The 20,727-nt window shown below is 39.1% G+C and overlaps 4 protein-coding genes across 6 annotated transcripts; 1 reads left to right on the top strand and 3 right to left on the bottom strand.

The window, feature by feature from the left end:
- Positions 1 to 320: 320 nt before the first annotated feature.
- On the bottom strand, positions 321 to 6,983 carry LOC115044687 (peroxisomal carnitine O-octanoyltransferase). Of its 2 annotated transcripts, none has more exons than XM_029503841.1 (17): positions 6,871 to 6,983; positions 6,233 to 6,353; positions 5,495 to 5,619; positions 5,221 to 5,402; positions 5,009 to 5,133; positions 4,812 to 4,920; positions 4,241 to 4,334; positions 3,996 to 4,121; positions 3,792 to 3,893; positions 3,612 to 3,695; positions 3,390 to 3,497; positions 3,154 to 3,284; positions 2,950 to 3,073; positions 2,787 to 2,865; positions 2,226 to 2,319; positions 1,679 to 1,798; positions 321 to 1,413 (listed from the first exon to the last, which is right to left on the bottom strand). In XM_029503841.1, the coding sequence occupies exons 2-17, from the start codon at positions 6,345 to 6,347 to the stop codon at positions 1,293 to 1,295; spliced, it is 1,839 nt and encodes a 612-aa protein (XP_029359701.1). In that variant the 5' UTR covers positions 6,348 to 6,353; positions 6,871 to 6,983; the 3' UTR covers positions 321 to 1,292. The 2 variants fall into 2 exon arrangements, with proteins under 2 accessions (XP_029359701.1, XP_029359700.1); XM_029503840.1 differs by having other exon boundaries at positions 6,835 to 6,972.
- Positions 6,984 to 7,325: 342 nt separating this feature from the next.
- On the bottom strand, positions 7,326 to 9,770 carry acbd7 (acyl-CoA binding domain containing 7). Of its 2 annotated transcripts, XM_029503843.1 has the most exons (5): positions 9,744 to 9,770; positions 9,480 to 9,578; positions 8,636 to 8,753; positions 8,153 to 8,215; positions 7,326 to 7,811 (listed from the first exon to the last, which is right to left on the bottom strand). In XM_029503843.1, exons 1-5 carry the CDS (start codon positions 9,753 to 9,755, stop codon positions 7,738 to 7,740), a joined length of 366 nt encoding a protein of 121 aa, XP_029359703.1. In that variant the 5' UTR covers positions 9,756 to 9,770; the 3' UTR covers positions 7,326 to 7,737. The 2 variants fall into 2 exon arrangements, with proteins under 2 accessions (XP_029359703.1, XP_029359704.1); XM_029503844.1 differs by lacking the exon at positions 9,744 to 9,770 and having other exon boundaries at positions 9,480 to 9,607.
- Positions 9,771 to 9,855: 85 nt separating this feature from the next.
- Positions 9,856 to 13,904, top strand: rpp38 (ribonuclease P/MRP 38 subunit). Its single transcript, XM_029505262.1, has 2 exons — positions 9,856 to 9,971; positions 10,550 to 13,904. Exon 2 carries the CDS (start codon positions 10,565 to 10,567, stop codon positions 11,354 to 11,356), a length of 792 nt encoding a protein of 263 aa, XP_029361122.1. The 5' UTR covers positions 9,856 to 9,971; positions 10,550 to 10,564; the 3' UTR covers positions 11,357 to 13,904.
- On the bottom strand, positions 11,966 to 20,175 carry nmt2 (N-myristoyltransferase 2). Its single transcript, XM_029505261.1, has 12 exons — positions 20,025 to 20,175; positions 19,472 to 19,589; positions 18,059 to 18,200; positions 17,459 to 17,577; positions 17,274 to 17,365; positions 17,053 to 17,169; positions 16,777 to 16,947; positions 16,559 to 16,667; positions 16,289 to 16,459; positions 16,028 to 16,195; positions 15,661 to 15,798; positions 11,966 to 14,975 (listed from the first exon to the last, which is right to left on the bottom strand). The coding sequence occupies exons 1-12, from the start codon at positions 20,135 to 20,137 to the stop codon at positions 14,955 to 14,957; spliced, it is 1,479 nt and encodes a 492-aa protein (XP_029361121.1). The 5' UTR covers positions 20,138 to 20,175; the 3' UTR covers positions 11,966 to 14,954.
- Between the last annotated feature and the right edge of the window lie 552 nt (positions 20,176 to 20,727).

The following is a 20,727-nucleotide window of genomic DNA, read 5'->3' as shown; positions in this document are numbered from 1 at the left end:
CTACCGCGCGCCGTTGCTCCTATTGGATGCGTCTGGTGACGTCAGACAGCTGCTGGGCCGAGCCCAAAAGGAGGTCTGTCTGAATCCAAGCAGCAACAGAGCAAGAACTCAGTTCAAGGGTGAAAAGTTGTTTCATTAGATTTCACTTAAAAGTGTTAAAGTAAAAAATGACCTCTCTTATTACTAACATGTTCTGTCCCTCATGGAGATGAATGGAGTGAATAAGAAAACAATGCAGTATGTAATTGAACAGAATTGCTACCTTTTTTCAGAGGATATATTTACATATTAATGTTTTATATGAAATTACTGCAAAAATGTTTTTTTTCCATTATATTTATTCAAAGAATAAAAATTTCAGCTTTAGTTATTAGAACGTTCTAACAGCAGTAGACCTCATTTAAAATTCTGATACATTCCGTGTTTTTCTTTTGTACATTTATGATCACAGTTAAAAATGTGGACTTGAAGGCTTAGTGATAATCTCATAATATAGAACCATGTCACCATTAAACCTTCTTTAACATGATGAAAAAAAAAAACAACTAAAGGAAACCTTCAGAGTGTGCATAGCCCATAAGGCGCAGCTTCCAAGTCATTAAGGTTTTGGTTCAAAGAAATTTACCACAATCAGCAAAGCAGCAGTTTCACTGAAGTCATATGACTGCATGATGCATATTTTCATAATATAAAACATGCAAAACCATTTCATTTAATCAATTATCAAATGCCATTAGAATCCCCTAAATATTTCACAGCAAAGTTTAGGAGCCAGAAGTTATTCACAATAATGTAGTAATAACAACTGAGGACTAGTGTAATAATCTAGTAATGATTACTGAGTACTTATAGACCAGACAACTGACTTGGCAGATGTACAACCTCATCACAAAATGGCCTCTAATTTTCTACTAATTTTTCACAGTCTTTGTTGATTTGTTACCCACTTGGGGCAGAAATGATCAGTTCAGCATAAATGTGTCATTTCAGATTGAACAATACAACACATACTAGAAGCATAAAATCTTATAAGACTGAAGACTATATACATCCCAAGGGAAAAAAATACATAAAAATCATAGTAGTAGTAGAATTAATTAAAAAAACATATATTTTTTTTATGATTTGTTGCCTTTGCATTGATCGGCACTGAGAGCAAAAACCACCAGCTGCTGGTCGTCAACTAAGAGTTTGTGAACTGTGAGTGCACTAATGTTCAAACATGGACAAAGGTAAATGGTGAGTTTGTAATTTAGCCTTTGCTAAGCTACTACTTCTCTTAGTGGGAGTACTTATAGCTGAGATGTGGTTGCCAAGTGGAGCATCTCATGAAGGGAGCTAGAGAATTTGTTGAATAGTGATGCGGCATCTGTTTGATGGCAAGATTTCCACGCTGAGATGGAGATCACAATCCTGAAGGTAACAGAAAGGCAAGCAACAAGATGGCTTTAACTAAAGCTGATAGAATGTCCAGGTAGATGCACACAATGTTAAACGTCTTCATGACTTCATCATGTTGTGGAAAATTGTCAAAATAAAATATGTACAAACTGAACCACAGAAACAGCAATCCTGATAGTGAAAATTTAAGAATTAATAAAAAAGCAGTTTTTTTTTTATTTTTTAGTTCTTAAGGCAACAACTTGATGAAAAAAAGGTTTCTGTCTTGTCTGCTTACCTGTCATCTCTGATACGATAGAAAAAGCCATAGCCGTGGTGCACCATGGGAGCCACGGCACCTAGAATTGTTGTGTAACCCACCAGACTGGATGACAGCACAAAGTTACCACCACCACCACTGAAATAACAAGAACCCAGTTACAGATTAGCAGAGAGAACTGCTGAACACTTCACAAATACAGCCAGTCAGTCAGGTAGGTGGGTGTAAATATTTTAAGTCTCTGGACATCTATACCTGTAATTGAATGTTTGTGAACTCACATTTACTTTCTGAACAATATGAGATCTTTGAATGTGACACAAATATTTTTATTTAAAAACAAACAAACAAACAAAAAACGGATATTTCCTGTTAGCAAAAATTGGGTTTGGTATATTTCCTCATATTTGGTATCATGAAAAAGAGGAAAAATATGTCATTAAGACACATGTAATTTAGTTATAAATATTATTACGTATACCAAAACTGCTTTTGTTGGCAGGGGTAGTGAAGCAGGCAGTCATCATTTAATGTCAACAGCAGACAGAAAAGTCATCCACTGTACCTCTTTGCATAGAGGGGGTCCATGAAGAGTTCTGGAGTAGGATGTCCCTCCTCTTTAGCAATTAGATACAAGCCAAGGAGATGTCTGTCAAAACCTGGAAATAGTGGCAGAAAATTTGCCTGAGTGGATATAAAACAAACACGCAAGTTCTTGGACACATACACAAAATGGTAACGTGTCTACATGTAAAAAATTGTACTCAAAAACCCAGGGCAATGTTTTTGACTGGTGACACATTTTCTCTTCCTGTATGAACAGTAATGTGCAAATCTAATTAGATAGTCACACTGACTTTTGTATTTTCTACCGAACATGTGATTTTTACCTTTGGTTTTTATCATCCATATCACACAGTTTCCAAGAAATATTGGTATTGTTTGTGAAAACGTTTTATAATCACACCCCAACACACATACTGCAGTGGTGATAGAAGAAATACAACTTTCACCAGTAGAATAATAAGAGTCAATAAACAGCCATTTGAAAGGGTCAGATGGTGGTCTTATATTCAATGAGTGATATTTAGAAAATATTAAGAAATTGCATTCACGTGAAACAAACCTTTTCCTTCCTGTGCTTCAGCCATTAGTTTGTTGTGCTTTTTGAAGGCCAGCAGCATGGCCTTTCTCTTGGCATTCACCTTAGAGGAAAATGCACCACGTCAAATAAAGACTGCATCTATCTGGTTACTTTGATATGTTTGTATACAACCATGCTCACTCACATCCAAAGTTGGGTCCATCATTGCTTTACACCAGTTCACAGCCTCCTGGGTGCACGGTCGCATCGTCTCTGTCCTGCCATGGTAGAACTTGCGAGTCGTTGCCGTCTCATAACAACTACCTGGCCTAAGAAAGGGAAGCAGTTACTCGACTCATATAGTTCCTATATCAGTAAAGGTGTGGATACATTTTTAACCGGTCTATACTTTTTGTGCATTCTGTAGTAGGCCAGCTGTATTGCCAGTTGAACAAAGGTGTCAGGATGAAGTTTCTTTTGTTTGATGGCTGTTTTTCCAAACGCAGTGAAGGCGTAGCACACAACGCCAAGTTTCTGTGTCTGTAAAACACAAGAGAGTTTATTAACAGCCAGTCATTATGATGAACAAGTCATTCTGCATCGGAGGTTTTAGTTTTACGAAGTTTACACATAATACCAGCTCACCGACTCCAGGTACTGCTGTTTGGCGTGGCTGATGTCCCTCCGGACTTTCTCATCAACAGTAAACACCATCTCCTCAGGTAGGGGCATGGCTCTGACAGCGTCTGAGCCCTACAAAGCACAGACATTAATGTACAAAAATTGGAAGGATAGACTTGAACTTAACTGCAAGTATTAATGACCATTTTAATTCATGTATAGAATCAAGTCATAGCTGATGTTTACCTTCCATTTGCCTTCTGTAGCTTTGATTTGCTGGTCTATATACCAACATAGTGACACAAGTACCATGGCATCATATGGGGCGTGCTACAAAGCAGTTTGTTGGACAGCATTAAACCAATGTCAAAATGTATCATGTAGAAATTCAACACTCAGGAGCCTGACACACTCATACAAACTTACATCACAATTGGATGCAAAAGTGCCATCTGAGAACGCGATTGAATTGTATGACTTGTCTCCCCAGCGAATGGTGGGGTTGCCTGCAAGGGCTTCCTGGGTCATCTGTGTTCACAATTAAAAGTGACAAAGTCACACACAAACCTCTTTTCCTGTGGCCGGGACACTCAAGCATTCATAAATGATTCAAATGTGTGCAGCCAGTACATTTGTGTAGTTCTCTGGAGTGGAGTAGGGTTTCGTTTCATCCAAGGATATAACAAACAGGCTGCTCTGGATGGTCTCCAGGATGGTCTTATTGTGTGGATCAATGCTTATTAGATGTTCCCTGGCCTATAGACACAGAGAACAGTTAAAGGCTGACAGTACTGATCCTCAGTTATACTTCTGTAATCAGAGAACTTTTTCACTCTGTGTTACACAGATATGTCTGTAGACCTGGTCTCTCTCACCTTTGCCCAACGACTTCTCTCATCTGATGTGAGGGCAGCCACTCCTTCTCCCTCTGGCTCTCGCTCACAGCAATCTCTCACATAGCTTAGCTGCCTGTACAGGTTAACACACACATCGGCAAAATATAACAAAATAACGTTGAGCCGCCAAAAGAAAAACTGAATGTAAGACTAAAATCACACAAGATTCAATCTCTAAGCCTTTCTAAGAAAAGTGAATACAAAGTAATTCAAGACATGCTGACACAATATATTATTCATGATTGTAAATTACCCTTGGAGACCAGAATGGTACCAACATTAATAACAAATCACAAATTGAACACAATTTTGTCTGCATAAACCAAAGGTTTACATTTTCTCGTCTTCCTTTCTGTTCCCAGAGTATCTGAACATGATATAAGTTTATCTCCCTCTTTGGTCTGATTAGTGGAGCACAAACAACTTTCAGCTAACAGTGTCAGTGGAGCCCATGGCCCTAATCCCTCAACAGGAGGTTCGGTCTCTCAGCTACTACGCTTCAGAGTTGGATTTTATTCTTGAGAGATGTTCGTACTTGTGCGACAACTACCTGAGAAGTTCTGGAGGAGACAGGATCTGTCCATCACAGAGTGCGTCAAATGTGAAGATCCGTCCGCGACACATCACTACTAAGTGAGAAGGACATGGACCCTCACACTCTGTGACACAACAAAAAAGGGATATTACACAACGGTGATTTCTGCAGTTATGTCTGAAGGTTAGAGATACGAGCCAAGTTTAATTCACCTGTCTTGAAGTAGTTGCATATGGAGTCCTTTTTTACTCCAGGTACTTTGCAGGTGCAGAACAGCATTCTGAACTGATCCATATCTAATGGGGTTTTGTCAGCCTTTTGAGGAGCCAGTCTCTCCCTTAAACATGCAAACAGTTCAGAAATCTAACAACACATTAGTGATGTGTAAAACACAGCTAGCAAAGTGCAGATGAGCATTTCTTACGTGCGGATCAGGTTCCAGTATTGCAGTGTGTGCCATGTGTTTACACTGGCCCTCCGCAGATAATCTCCCTCTGTGGGAGGCCAGTAGTGTTCCAGGTAGGGTGCTGGACCACCAAAGTTCACGTTCAACTGAGAGGGGATTCGGGGCTCCAGATAAGCTGTGTCAAACCACCATTCTTCCAACTATGGAATAAAACAACAGCTACGTTTAACATACATGGCTAAAGTGGACAATAGTTAGACAAAAACAAGACATTTACAGCCAAATTACAAACCCAGTTCCTCTTTGTTTTGGCTCTCTGCAGCAGTTTCTGGTGCAGCTCTTTTCCAGCACCATCTTGGAATTTCCTCACAATGTCTGCTGTAGCTTTAAACTCCTTCTCAGATGCAAACGGATGAACTGAAGGATAAACAATACAAAGATATCAACAGCAGCGTTTAACATTCAGGCATGAAAACTAGCCTCTGGTCACTGTGGAAATGAAGCATGTACTGTTGCAAAGCAAACTTTTAATCAGGCCATGAAAATGTACAAAATATGTATACAAACATTAAATATGAAAAACACAATAATAAATCCAGTGATCTGAAGCATACTGATAAACTTAACAATGAATTTATACCCATTTTATATTTGAATTACAACATGAATTTGCCCATTCATTTTCCAGAGTATCCAACATAATCGTTTCCAGCAGGAGTCAAAGTCGTTGAGAAGATAATCCTTTTATTTTCTTAGCAATTGGGCAACTCCATTCGGGAACCAGTTCAAAACCAAAGAGGAGGGTTTTTCTAGCTTTAAAGGGCAAAAGTAACACTTCATACACCTTTAGTATTGTTTTTATTTTTGAATTTTGAATTTTTCAAGAAAAAGTGGCAGCATTAGTGAGCAGTTTTGATCCTGTCCATTTCTTTTCATTTACAGAATTTCCTTGAAGTGTGATGGAAAACATCTACAGAAAGTGAAATAGAGTCACTGCAGTTGTAGCAGGTCAACAAGTCTACTGTCCCACCTGAATCCAGATACTTGGAGAGGCTGCTCTCTAGTGTCGGTACAGGCAGGGGGGGCAGGCTCTTCTGGTACTGGAAGGTCCGCTCTTGTACAGACTCTGACAAATAATTGGCCATTTGGTCCTGCAGTACAAATAGAGATCACCCTGACATAACTACTACAGTCTGTTTCTCACTGAAGAGACATTTTAGATGGTTTGTTTTTTGCAAATTTGGAAATCAAATCGGTTCAGTAGCCCTGCTGAGGAGCAGGTAGCCATTTAGGCAGAAGTAATATTTGATATCTCTAATTTACAGTCAGAGTTCATTCAACTCTCACAACAATAACGTCAAAGCCGAAAACACACAGTCGGTCTGGTTTATGGTAATTTCACTGTTAGCTTGAGTTAGCAGGAACAACAAGCCTTTGTCTCTCTGATGCTCAACTCGATATCTAACAATGGGCGAAAATGTCAGCATAAATAAAAACAAACACACTGTCTAAACAGTAAACTAGAAAGTGTTTACTCGTTTATTATAACTTCTGTCTGAATGGTTTCCAGTAAAATAACTGCTGGCTCCTCTCGGCTATCACAACAACAAAAACAACAACTTGAGACTGCACCTGACAAATATCCAGCTCTTCGCTCTGACAGCTCACCTTCTTCTTACGTTGATATTTAATCCAGACAGCAGAGCAGGATAACAATCACCACCGTGTGTCCAGAGGATGTTTGCAGCTCGTCGCCTTTCACCCACTGAACTGCTGACCAGTCTGCATCGAGCACCGCGACGCGCATGCGCACACCGCTGTATTTGACTTGTGAAAACAAAATCAGGTCAGCTCGGCCTGTAGTTTGGACTCAGTGTGACAGGGATCAGTAGATTTCCTGAAAGCAGAACACGACCCCTCTGACCGTTCTAGCTTTATTGCCCTCACTGATACAATTGGCGTTACTATAAAGTGCAGAACAACAAACAAAGGCTTCTAAAAAATAATTCAAGGCCCCTCTGTAATAATCTCAACAATCATGCGTTGGTCCGATCATGTTGTTTCTTGTAATAGTGCAGCTCTACTAAATGTAAAGGAAAGTCATATTTCCAACAGAGAAGAACCACAGTGCATAAAGAAGTTTTATTTTCAAAATTAGTGCAGAAAGGAGGTTCACATTTTACAGTATTTAGTTGGTAAACTATGTATTGCTGTACATTTATGGATTACAGGTATAAACTTCTTAAATTAGATAAAACAGGAACAACTACCACAAGTAATCTCTACCTTTAGAGGGTGCATAGAATCTCAAATGTATAAATTACTGAGAATAATCTATGTAAAAAAAATTACATAGCAAGGAAAAATTACAATACATTTTAAGAAAACTATCTAAAGTTAATCTTCTCCTGCACAATTTTGGCTTCTGAAAGTAAGAAGGCGACTTATTTAATAGGCAACAACATTGTTTTAGGTATAGAGTTAGTCTTCTATTCTGTTCTGCAATAATTCTGCTTCTTTGCTTTGTCGCAGTCTTCACAGCCCATATTTGCCGATGACTTCCTTTGCAAGAGTGATGTAAGCCGACATGGCATCCTCCTTGGACATGCCTGAAAAAGTGTGTAAATACAAATAGCTTCATTAAAAAAAAAAAAAAAAAAAGTCATTTTCTTGCTGGCTTTAGCTGTGTTAGCAGCATGTTGCTCAAGGTGGTTTGTCAGAAATCTGCTGCTGATGTCAATGGTGCCAACATTTCTTTTACGTCACCAACATGTCAAGGTTTTGCGTTGCTTTGTGAAATGTTGCATATCTTTCAGACAGATTGGAACAAAATATGACATTCAGATACTGTGAGTACAATGTCTCAACAATTACTGGGTGTATTGTCATTAAAATATAATACACATATCCAGGCCTCATTTTACATCTACAAGTATCTTTAACATATTACCTTTTCTGGACTCCCAGGCATCCCACTTGGCTTTTCCTTTAAAGTCCAGCATTCCTGGTCGATCTACAAGTAGAGTAGATTAGAGTTGATTCAAATTTATTGCCCCTCTAGGGGAAATTTGTCTTGGGCGCAGCGTTGCCTTTCTTTAATAAAGACACCGTCACCAGATAACATCATTACAAAACAGTTCTGTGACATAAAACAAGCATGGACTTGACAATGGAAATTCAAAGTCTTTAGGCCATTTAAAACGCAAGAGAAAGTGCTGATTGCTCAAGTGTCTACGTGTTCATTGCACATTGCCCTTTTGGACTATTGTTTTAACATTGTTAAACAGCATAATGGAGGATGGTACAAATGATAATTTGAGGCGGTTTGTCTTGCACTGCAGCATTGTGAAAACAAAAATATTCAGAAGTTAGGGAAAGATGCAGAAATTAGGGAACAATGCATGAAAGTGGTTCTGTTCTCCTTGAGTATTACCGGTGTTAACGTCTCCTACAACTGCTTGCTTGTAAAGCCCATAGAGGTCCAGCAGCTCCTGGTCCGTGGGTCTTGTCTTGACGTTTTTCACATCCTCTGCCAACTTCTCAAACTCTGCCTGTGGGTTACAGATAGTCAGGAAAGAAAGATTCAAGTCAGTTTTAGTATTTCTAATAAACTCCACAAGGCCATAGCAGGCTCACTGGTCAGCGGTCTTATGGGAGTGTTTAGTAATCACAGATTAGAAAATATGCATATTAATTGGTTACAGACAACACTGAACAAGAAATCTGACACCAGTATTCAAGTCATGGTGTGGAGCCCAGGAAACTCATTTTCACAAAAGCTGGGGATAAACAATGGGCCTTTATTCAACACTCAAGTGCTTTTGAGTCTACTTGATTAATCTGCTTTTCAAAAGATCTGGGGCATTACACAAAAGTTAAATATAGACCCTAGGAGAAAGGGTGTTTTGGAAATACAACAACCCTGAAAACTCCAAGCAAATGATTATTCCTGCTGCAAAGATTAAATCTGAATAATATTATTCAACAATGTTCACACGCAGTCAAACAGCTGTCATCACATTTGTTTATCCCCAATCCTCCAAGATAAAACTTTCTCCGTTAATAAATCTTTTTCAATCAAAAAAGGAGCAAGATGCTAGGTTTCATTTCATGTAGATTTGATTTTCCTGCATACTCCTCCACAGCCTGCCAAAGATGGACGACACGAAATAGAGCAAAGGGCGTGAACGCAGGCCCGCTACATCGAACCTCCGATGGAAGGAGCCGATGGCTGAGAAATGTGACTGAGATGGAAACGAAAGCAGGAGACGTTTTACCTTGGAAGACATGTCCGCAGATTCAGCTCCGTGGTCCAGATGAAGGTATCCTTCCTGCTTTGTGCAACTGTACTCGCAGCACGGCTGACCGACGACGTGCTGCGTGGACAAGGACAGACCAGCAGAGGATCTGATTGGCTGCGCGCGCACACGCTTTTATATCTAATTATACGGATATATGTCTATGAAATGTACATTTCACTCCATCGGGCAAAAACCAGTCACAAAAAAAAATCTGTTTTCACATAATTACCAGACATTCACATTTATTTTCATCAGGATCTTTAACAATTTCGTTTCTGCAAGTGGAGCCATAAATGTGGTACTGCTACTTGAAGGCTAAGTGACGCTGTTGGCGAGTTTTAAATAAAGTTATCGGGATTCAAACAATATGGCGGCTCATTGTGGGTCACCCATGCTGTTGGACTAAAGATGTGAAATATCTGTAGGACAGACGTGTTTGGGTTTTTCTTTTTCAGCTTTAAACATCAGGTAAAGTGACATTTAATGTTAACATTGTGCATCGTGTAGCTTTATAGTGTTAATAAGTGAACGGAGGCTACAAAACGATCGAGACCTATGTATTCCGGTATTATTTATAAGTAAAAGTAACAATAAGTGTGCTACACGACATCTTACAGCCACGTTTTATATAGGTGAAAGTATCGTAGTTGTGTTTCTGCCATCGAAATATATTTAAGGTACCAAACGTTAAAGTAGATGTAGTCAGAATGGCACGTAACAGAAAGTAGGCTACCTACAAATTATACTTAAGTGCAATACTCGAGCAAGTGTCATTTTTTATAATTTTTTTTATTTGCTATGACTTATAAAGGTGCGGAATCATAGCAATGAGAAAAACAGCTCTATCCTCCTGATAAGAATGTTTGGGTTCTGTATTATCAAGAATTGTTATTATATTGCGTTTTCATAAGGATATGAAAATTAATGTCGGATAAACAATCCAGTGGAGACAAAACTCTCCTAAAAACGAACATCTGTGTTTCTAGACAACACGTTTTTTATATTGGTTTGGCCTAATGTGTAATGTAGCACATTGTGCTTTTTAGAATTTCAGAGCAGATATGGCCAATCCATCTAAGCCAGCTAAAAAGGAAATGAAAAGGCAGGCTCCAGCTAAGACCTCCTTCACCTCACCTTTCACCCAAACATGGGGCCCACTCCCCCAAGAAGATATGCATTTCATCCTGAAGACCCTGAAGGACAAGCTCAGCTCTATGGGTCTTGAGAAGAAAGAGATCAAAGTATATCGGCCCTGGAGGAAAAAGAAAGACCCGAAAGCCGCTGCTGCCTCATCAGAACCCGTTTCTCAAGTGCAGGATACTCCAAAAAATGGCTGGACAGATGTGGCAGCCAGACGACAGCTGGCTATTGGCATCAATGAGGTAACAAAGGCTCTGGAGAGAAATGAGCTTCAACTAGTGCTGGTATGTAAGTCAGTCAAACCAAAACACATGACAAATCACCTGATAGCACTAAGTGCAACAAGAAGTGTTCCAGCCTGCCAGGTGCCTCGGCTGAGTGAGAGTGTGTCAGAGCCGCTGGGGCTGAAAAGTGTTCTTGCACTGGGTTTCAAACACTGCACCTCTAAGAATGAGGAAATCTTCTCTGATACCGTTGATGCCATTAAACCGAGAGTGCCTTCAATGATTGTTGCATGGCTCCCAGGAGTAGCTGCCACCTTCAAACCAAAGGACCCTGCTGATGTGGAGGAGGCAGGAGAGCAGCGTGGCCAAAAAAGGAAACTGGAGAGTGAATCTGAGGAGATCGCAGAGCCTCCCTCCTCCTGCTCTCTGCAGCCTCTCAAAGTGAAGAAAATAGTTGCCAACTCTGCACGAAAAAAGATGAAGTCGTAGCATGACAAATTGAAGAGAAACTACCTGGATGTTAAGGGAACTTTTCCTGTATTTGTATTATTATTTGTATTTGAATTTTAAAGGTCTGAAGATGAAATTTTTTCTTCTCTTCTTTTTTTGATACTGATTTAACCCTTCTCGCACCTGTGTCAAGATTTACTGTTCGTCTTGCCTGACATTTCAGGCAGCCTTTAGTTTATAATCAAATCAACACATTTTGCAAATGAGTCTGCCAAAACCTGAATTTTACTTACAATGGGTTTTCCATAACAGGAAACTAGAAACTTAAATAGTCAATCAGGACATCCAGATGGGGTGGCATTGGCTGCTTTGTTATCGTCAGAAAGAACGAACTCAATATCTTGTGTTTTAAGAATAATGATCATATAAAAATGCTGAGATGAGACATAATGCTATTGCCAAGATACCAGCACATTACTAAAAATTAAAATGGGAGCAGAACTGAGTGGTTTGGATTTGACTACTATTCTTTTGCAAGCAAATCAATCTTTACTCCTCGCTCTCCTGTTATGATTAGTAACCAATGGATGTATGGTTTGAAAGAAAAAAATCTTTAGCATGTATATTGTTTATATACCATCATGATCATTGAAATGTCTTTCATTTATTTAGCAAAATATAAAATTTAATTGACCAGAAAAATTAAGAATATGGGACAATTAGATTTTTACATTCCAAAATTAAACCTACTCAGTGTGTGATGAAGGAATTGTTTTTAAATTTGCTGGACATGAAATACCAATGCAGTTTTGTTTTCAGAGTATGTAAAGCACAACACAAAAATTTGCACGTCACTTGTGCTCCTTTTTTAACGTGAGTTTATTCAGTCAAACATCCATGCTGGTATAGCTGACGTGTGTTATTGAAACGGATTGTTATTTGCATGGGGTCATGTCTAAATGATGCTGGTACAAGTTCTTCAGCTTTTTCACAGCTTACAATGGATCTGAATAAAAATATTGTTCTTCAGTTAGAGAAAGCTGTATATCATTTCAAAAGTACACCCCCTCACCCCATCCCAAAATCTAAAAAAAATAAAAATAAATCTTAAATAAGGCAGGTACTTCGGGCTGAGTTCTCACTAAAGGGTGTAGCTAGTAGCATCAATGCTAAAAATCAACACAACAGCAAAAATGACATGCTCACTGTTCATTCATTGCAGGCAACACATTGTGACAACATCCATGAGGCACACCGCTGACTCAGTAACCAATTTTCAGTGTCAAAGGAATCCTGGTAACTTCTCATTAAACCTTTTAATAGTAAAAAAAAAAAAAAACCTTTGAACCCTGAAGCACTGACTGTCAATTTGTTGTACTTTTCTTGCTGATCTAACAAGATGAGAAGAAAATTACATCACATACCGAAAAATCAACAATAAATATGGCAGCAGCCTTTGCCTCTTAAGTTGTGCAGAGCCACGTGAACAGGAACATCAAATGTAAACTCAGTAAAGAGACAATTTAGAAATATTTTTACCTTTCTGAGTAAGTGACCTATGAAAAGCTTTTCCATAACAGGAAACTGTCAAATACTCTAAACACTTAAAATCTGTTTTGAAATCGTCTATATTACTGGAAACTTTTAGGGAAATACTGGAAAGAAAAAGGATAAGAATTTTATCTTGAGATGTTTTGCAAAGCACAATTATGAATATCAGAACAGTTTCACGCATTTAGCTGCACAACACACACACACACACACACACACACAAAAAAACCTACAGTATATTTTTCATACACAAAACACAGTACCAAAAAATAAATTGACAAAGATCAAAAACGCACCAGGAAAAACAAGAAAAGCTCACATTTTAAACTGATGCGGTTACTGATACAGGCTTTTGTTGATTCAGCCACTGTACTCTGACTGCATGCTGTTGAATTACTCTCTAAGACCCTTTTAGTGTTGTGCTCAATTCTCTTGATTTTACTGAACTGAGTCTGATGAAGAAACACACTCAACCTTCCTTCAGGTGAGTGGATGGATGGTTACCTACACATATATTCATAAATGCTTACAACTACACTTTTGCGGTTTTAGAGAGACAGCTTATTTTCTGCTTTATAGTTGGGTATATAAAGTTGGAAGTGATAAATTCTTTGCCAGTGAATCCGGGTGCCCATGGTAAATCAGAGAAATAAAAACAACCATGTTTTTAACTGTTGTAAACATGACTGAAGTGAGGATGTGTACTCTTTCAAAGCAAATAACCCATTTCTACACTATAAAACTGTCTCTAGCCAAAAATACTGACCACCAAAGAGTTTAGAATGCAATAAAAAAAATAAATTTATCATCAAAGGTTTAATTGGTGCCTTTGTGTACTTGTGCAGCCTTTGGTACTTAAATTTGCACTGCAATTTCCTTAATTTGTCAGGTTACCTTTCCTTATCCAGTCACCTTGTTATGTACACATCAAACCATTGGCATGCAATGACTTTATCAGTAAATATAACCAAATAACACATTGAGTGTTTTACTGTTAAAACATCAGATCTAGAAACAGCCTTGCAATGCAAAAAAAGCTCCCATTCTTTGCACATATTACCAGAACATAAGGTTGTACACTATGTACCACAGCCCATCTGTTGTTGAAACTTGGACTTACTGACCATTAAAGATCCTTTTTCTTGTTTAAGAACTCATAAATTGTGCTTCAATGATGCAATACATTCTTTTTCAAAAACCATTTAAACCCACACTGTCTGAACAAACTTAATGACATCTACACTACTTTTGAGGAAAAAAACCCACTTTGGATCAGCCCTCCCAAACCCCAAACTCACACTACAGGAATAAATATGATCTGGCTTTAAATGTACAGGTAGCTATATATTTTTTAACAAAAACATGTATATCAATGCACAGAATGAATCCTTCCTTTTGTGTATGTGTTATTTGACAGTGTTTCTATGTGTATGAAAATGTTTATTATTTGAATGTTACTATATTTTTCTCCAGGATGCTTGAGGGAAAAAAATCTTCAATGTCAGCTATCAAAGAAATATATTTTCTACTGTGGCTCCAAAACAGCCAGCAGAGACACTTCAGAACACAATGATATGAGAACAGATTGGAATAATAATCATTTGGACAGGATGAACATAATTAGAAAAGTCCCTATTTATATCTAACCACATTTACTAGCTGATTATCATTTACATTACTTCCATGCCCATGAAATCAAATGACATGCCTGTCCCTTGTAACAGAGCGTCTGATGAGGAAAAGCTAAAAAAATTCACAAATGTCAAGGCATCCTCTTGAAAGTCAAATTGTTGGTTTTAAATGTGAGTGTTCATGTCAGGAGCATTGTACTGTATGAGTATCTCAGGCATAGCATGACTTCACATTCAGGATGTTGATGATTTAAGAGTTTTCACCTCCAGGTGAACTGAGAATGTTCTTGATGACATAAGTGCCGGGTGAACCATCTCCCGGTCACCAGGTTGGTGTAACGGTTGTAGGTCTCATTGTCTAGCTTGGGCTACCTGTATGTCCAGGTAAAGAATAGGCAGAGGTCACGGAAAAACCTCTCAATCAGTATTTTGTGTAGCAGCCATGAAGAAACCTGCTACTGAAGGACGAGGCCAACCTGAAACAGAAATTCACCTGCAGTTAGATGACGTGAATGATAGATGAAGTTGCTACTTAAAAAATATGGAAACTATTTGTCTAATTCAATTAACCAAACTAACTAAATGACAGAACAAATATTGCTAATATTATAATAGAGTAAAAGAGGTAATATTATTAATTTCACCCCAAATTCTTCAACTGAACTTCTAAAGCTCATATACTAATGACAGTGAACTAAACCACCTAATCCTGTGGGTTAATTTAGCTCATTTAGATAGTTCACACTTAGTTTTAAGCAAGGATTCCTACATGTAAACATAAAAAAGATACATCTACATTATTACTAAACATTAAGTGTTAAGTTGACTGTGACACAGTAGGAGAAATGAGCTGACAGGTCTCGAAAGCAAAAAATTATTTACCCAACTAATCTTAATACATAAAAGTTAAAACAAGAATTACATGTGTGCCTGACTGCTAATATATTACTGCTAAATCAGTTGCCCTCAAATCATTATGAAGCATAATTTCTCATAACTAAGGATCTCTGGAATAGAGTGAATTAACTTCACACTACTATTTTAGTCTGCTTAAATCTTTATGCAACATATGCAGGCTGTGACACTACTGGATAGGTTATACTAAATAACATCATCCTTCATCAAGGATCCTGACTGATGGCTGATGTGGTGAAAGCTGACCTTGTCAGGGTCCATGGGGGGACACTTCCAGTTGTAGAGGTAATACTGCAGATTTCCATCTCCTATGCCAAACTTGAGCTTCTCCAAGAACACCTTATTCTCCATTAGATCCAAGGCATTGAACACATCAAAACCTTTCTGTTAAACACACAGAACAAACAATCACAAAGTAAATGCTGTAATGAATTGCAGATAAGCAAGAAAAAAAAAACCTCAATCTTGGTCATGGTTTAATTTAATGTTTGTTTATTTTTGGAAGCATGGATTGTGCATTGTTCCATTTTTGTTAATTTAAAGGTAATAACTGATAAGACCTATTTATCTTTCTGGGCAGTGCCACGTGTGTGCAAAAAGCGATTATAATTACCAGTTTAGCCAGGATCAGTGCATCATTCATTAAGTCCAGTAGCGGGGTTTGTGTATGAACGTTGTAAAAAGAATAAGCAGCCTTCAGGCTCCTATGGAGAGGGTGATGCATCACAGTCGAGGGGAGTGTGTAGAAACTAGTGAAGTCTGTCAGTATACCACCTGCACCCTGACATAAAAGAGAGAGACACACATCAGCAAGTGAGAAGAGTCAACAGACAAACACTGAGTTAATTTAAGGTTGGAACTTGATTCCACGTACCTCTACTACATATGTGTCAATTATATTTTCCTGTGGCAAAAACCAGTGAGCCACCTCCTCTTCTCCCATAGAAGGAGCAAGCTGGAAACGTTTCAGGTATTTCTCTAACAGTTCAGTGACCTGGCGGACATCACGCCTCTCCATCAGCCGAAGACCTGGAGTCTTGGTACTCTAAAGAGTGAAGAGTGAGAGAAAAAGTCAATTTAATTTTCATTCTATTTATAGGTGTTATAAAGGGAGATCCCAGAGTGTAAAATGCTGTGTGTTTACGTCTGGTAGTCTGTAGAGTTTCATGGTTCTTTGCAGGGTCATATTTCTGCTCAGGTGCGAGAATTTAACTTCCACAAGCTTTCTAGGGTTCAAAGAGCGATGCCAATACCTGAGCAAAAAGGTGGCGAAGGAAAACCAGAAAGAAAGCATTCGGGTTAGGGCCATGGATTTTAGATGACCATGCTGTGTGTTTCATGTTTTCATACTTCACATTATACCTGCATGTGGACACAGGCTTAGGCAGTACAACTCCGGCTGTGTATACTGCCTGAAATATTCCTTCTAAGTTCACTCTCCGTGTGATCTCTCTGATTAGCACAGGAGCAACACGCTTTGAACGCAGCTTCTTATGGACACACAGGAAGTTGATTTCTACCATCCTCTTCAGCCTGGAGCAGCAGAGAAACCAAAATAGATTGTGCATTAGGGTGAAAGGGTGTGCTCTCTCATTGCACAGTTCACCAAAATGTGTACAAGCAGCTGTGAGTGCTCACGTGTCGTAGATCCGTATATCTGCAGGGATGGCACTGATGAAACCAACAAGCTTCTTATTTGAGGACACTCTCACTCCACAATGCCACTGCGGTAACCAGCCAGGTGGACGCAGAGCCCTGCAAGGGGAGGAAATGCTTAGTCAGGAAGCCAACAGTTGAATACTATATATATTTATGACTTTGGTGAGTAGTTTATCAGAACAACTGATTTGAGAGCTAACCATTTGAGAAAGCTCGGTGAGTAATCAAATCTGAACATGTTATCATCATCCTCAACGTAGTTTTCATTTAACAGTGTGTACAGCTCCTTCAGCTGAAAAAGACACAGACAGTTTTTTTATTTTTTGTAACATTTCTATAAAATACATTTCTTGTTTTGGGTGTATGAGACAAACACTGTACTCACCACATCTGCATTGCTGAGATCCAAAGTGTCCCACATAAAGCCTTGAGGTAAGGAATATGGCTCCTGCCTGATGTTTTCTTTGTCAGCTTCAATCGGCCCATGACTCGTCACAACTTCATCTGCAAAAATAGCACAGAAAGATCACTTTTTTCTTTTTTTTTTGATGACAGACCTGGAAAGTTCTTATTCCTGGATTTTGCTTAAATAGCACTGATCCTGATCAAACACCATACAAAAGCAACACAGAAGGAAATAGAAAGAAAACGCATAAATGCTGACAGCATCACTCAGATAGTTATATCATCTTTAAATCATCTTCTTCTGTTGGTTTCATATTGCACAGATCTGACTCTTTGGCCAAAGTTGTCATGGTAACAGCTCTATAGAATATCGGCAATCATGGCCAGTGAGCATGTCTGGATCCCCACTGTACTTCACAACTGACAGGGATTTGGAACAATAGATTCAAACAGGAAATATTATGACAAAATAAAACCAGTAGATGGCACTGGTAGATACAAACATTGTTCAAGAATCTTGACGGCGAATACAAGTTTTTCTTCAAATATTAAGTAAATTATAGTTTACTAGTTTACTTACTTAGCTTTGGCACAGGCTGAGTGTCCCAAAACTGGTACTTGTGCTTGGCTGCCTCATCGATGCTCTTTGCTGGACCTTGACAGGACAGCAGCTCCATGGCCCTTTGGATGTCCTGCAACTTCTGAATTGGCAAGCCAGGGTTCTGCATGTCAAAAAAGGAAAGATGACAAGAAAATGACAGTGAGGTCCTTACACCAAAACAAGGACATGCAGTGACACGAAGACAGCTAATACGCATCAATAGACTATAAAGAAAATGTCTTATGTAATTCACACTCAGACTCAGTGTGAGTGGTCACTTTGAGGCCCCAGCTACTGCGTAAAAATGTACAGGCCTTGAGACACACAGACAGCTCCTTCAGACACAGCTGCTGGTTTCTGCTGATACAACTAGTGCCAGGGTTGATATAAGCAAACCTTGGAGAGTCAGTAACAAGGGGTTTGTTGTTCTAAGAATCAGCACTTGGGCAGATTTATTCATATTTCATTGTTTATGTTTAATGAACCAATCGTGTGGTCACACAACCCTATCCTACTTTTTTTTCTTCCTCTTCCTGGGGTATTTAACCAAATATGGAGTGTAAGCCATTTATAGTTATCACTCTAAGTTTATAAAACTATGCTCACGGGCTGCTGCTTCAGATTTGAGCACACAACACTGTGTCACTGAATCCTCCTTTCTGCTTGAGCTAAAGCTTCAACAGCATAAGGCATCCAAAACTTTTACTTCAGCACCAACAATAGAATTTTCCCAAACATTTATCAATCACTATTAATGTCAGTATTTTTACTTGCAAAGCACGACTCTGCTTTGAGTCTTGTCCTGATTTTGATCTAATTCAGGACGTGACATTTACCCAGAACATGGAAAAGCTGATTATTAAAGTCTGAGCTTGTGGGGTCATTCTTCTTTCTTTAATTTGTAGTATTTTTAGACAGCTATAGTTTCTCATACTTTTTAATGCATAAAGTAAACCTGAATTTAGTACGCTTAGATTTTTTTTTTTTAAATCAGTGCGTCATTTACTCACACCATTTACCATGACGCTTTACTATTTTTGGCATAAGATTTATCAAAACAGTATCATCCCAAGAAATGTACCATTTTGATGACAGTAGAGAGTAGACTGACGATAAGCAGCACTATAACCATACGATTACTGTCCACCATGAACATCAGTCTATGCCTAGACGGGTGTTTTATAACCCATTCACACAGTTACAGTCAAACTGGCTTCTCTTGGGTTGTAGTTTATGTGCTGTGGGAAAAGTAACCTTCCCCCTCAAGCAGTCCCTTGATCTGCTCTACCAGCAGCCTGCCGGTGACTCCTCTGGGTCAGTGGGTTGTAGTTTGGGGTTTGATCCTCTTTCCTCACAGCGTGTGTGCACATTTCATGTGGCTGATGGTCGCACCTTGATCTCCTGAGAGTCAGAGGCAGAGTCAGACTTGGCCCCCCCAGAGCTCGGCTTCTCTTTCTTCCGCTTCTGCTTCTTCTTCTTCTTCTTGGCCCCCAAGTCCCCCCCTGGACTCCTACAGACACGAAGAAAAACGGAGCATGGTTGACTTTGTTTTGATTCCGCTCACACACACACACATCCAAAGCAGCGAAGCTAACGTTAGCTACAGTACCATAGCAACGAATGACAGCTGAGCTAGCCTAGCATTAGTCAACTAACGGTCCGCGGTAACACTTGGCTGTCATCGTGCCATTCAGACAGAAAGCTGCCTCTGTTTAACAAGAAGACACACGGTTAAAAAAAAGGCTCCAATCACAATGAAATCAACTCCCCCTCTGGCTTGAAACGACGGCCTTGCGACACACAGCCTGAGCGTGTTAGTTGGCTAACGCTAGCCATCTGCGTTAGCCATCCCCGACCGAGCACACATACAAACAGGCAGCGCACAAACTGGCTGCCCGAAATAACATTACTGCGTTTCCATCCGGACCGGACAGGCCATCCTCACCCCTGCATATGCTCATTCTCCTCTTCATTGTCTCCGTCTATCCCGCAGGTGTCCTGGTCGTCCAGCTCCAGGCTCTGCTGACTGGCCGCGGATTCACTGTCCTCCGCCATCATTAAAAGGTTTTTTTTTAAATAGTCAGCAGCCGTATGATAGAGATCACAGGCAGCAGGCGAGAGATGGAAAAAACAAAGAAAATGCCCAAAGAAACCGCGCCACCTAGAGGACAATGGTAGGATGTGCTCCAACAGTGAGTGCGTGTATGTACTGTAAGTATATATATATATATATATATACTCTGTTTGCTGTTATAGGTATCAGTGGGCCCCCTCATGTAGTCCTTTACCTATAGGCAGTTGTTTTGAGTCTACTGTGTTGTAACTTCATGTTTTGTGTTAAAACACATAAAACAAAAGAATATACCTGACCCCAGATTTCCTGTCACTTCTCATTAATTTAACGCAACTACATTCATAAAAATGTACCATTTGATGAAAGATGAAACCTTATGTGCCTTTATTCATCAGATAATTCAGAGAATGCCTTTGCTTATATGTCATTCTTGTGACACCAAATCCCCTCAAAATGGCAATGAATCAAATACTTCTGTGGTATAAAGAATGTGGGTTCAACATTATTGACTTAAACAGAAGTCTGATCTACTTTAGCAGTGTTTATAATTTGACAATAACTGTTTCTAGCAGTT

This window comes from Echeneis naucrates, chromosome 6 (genome assembly GCF_900963305.1).
Source record: "Echeneis naucrates chromosome 6, fEcheNa1.1, whole genome shotgun sequence".
NCBI lineage: Eukaryota > Metazoa > Chordata > Actinopteri > Carangiformes > Echeneidae > Echeneis > Echeneis naucrates.
The sequence above is the reverse complement of the archived record's forward strand: the minus strand, read 5'-3'. Positions and strand labels throughout refer to the sequence as shown.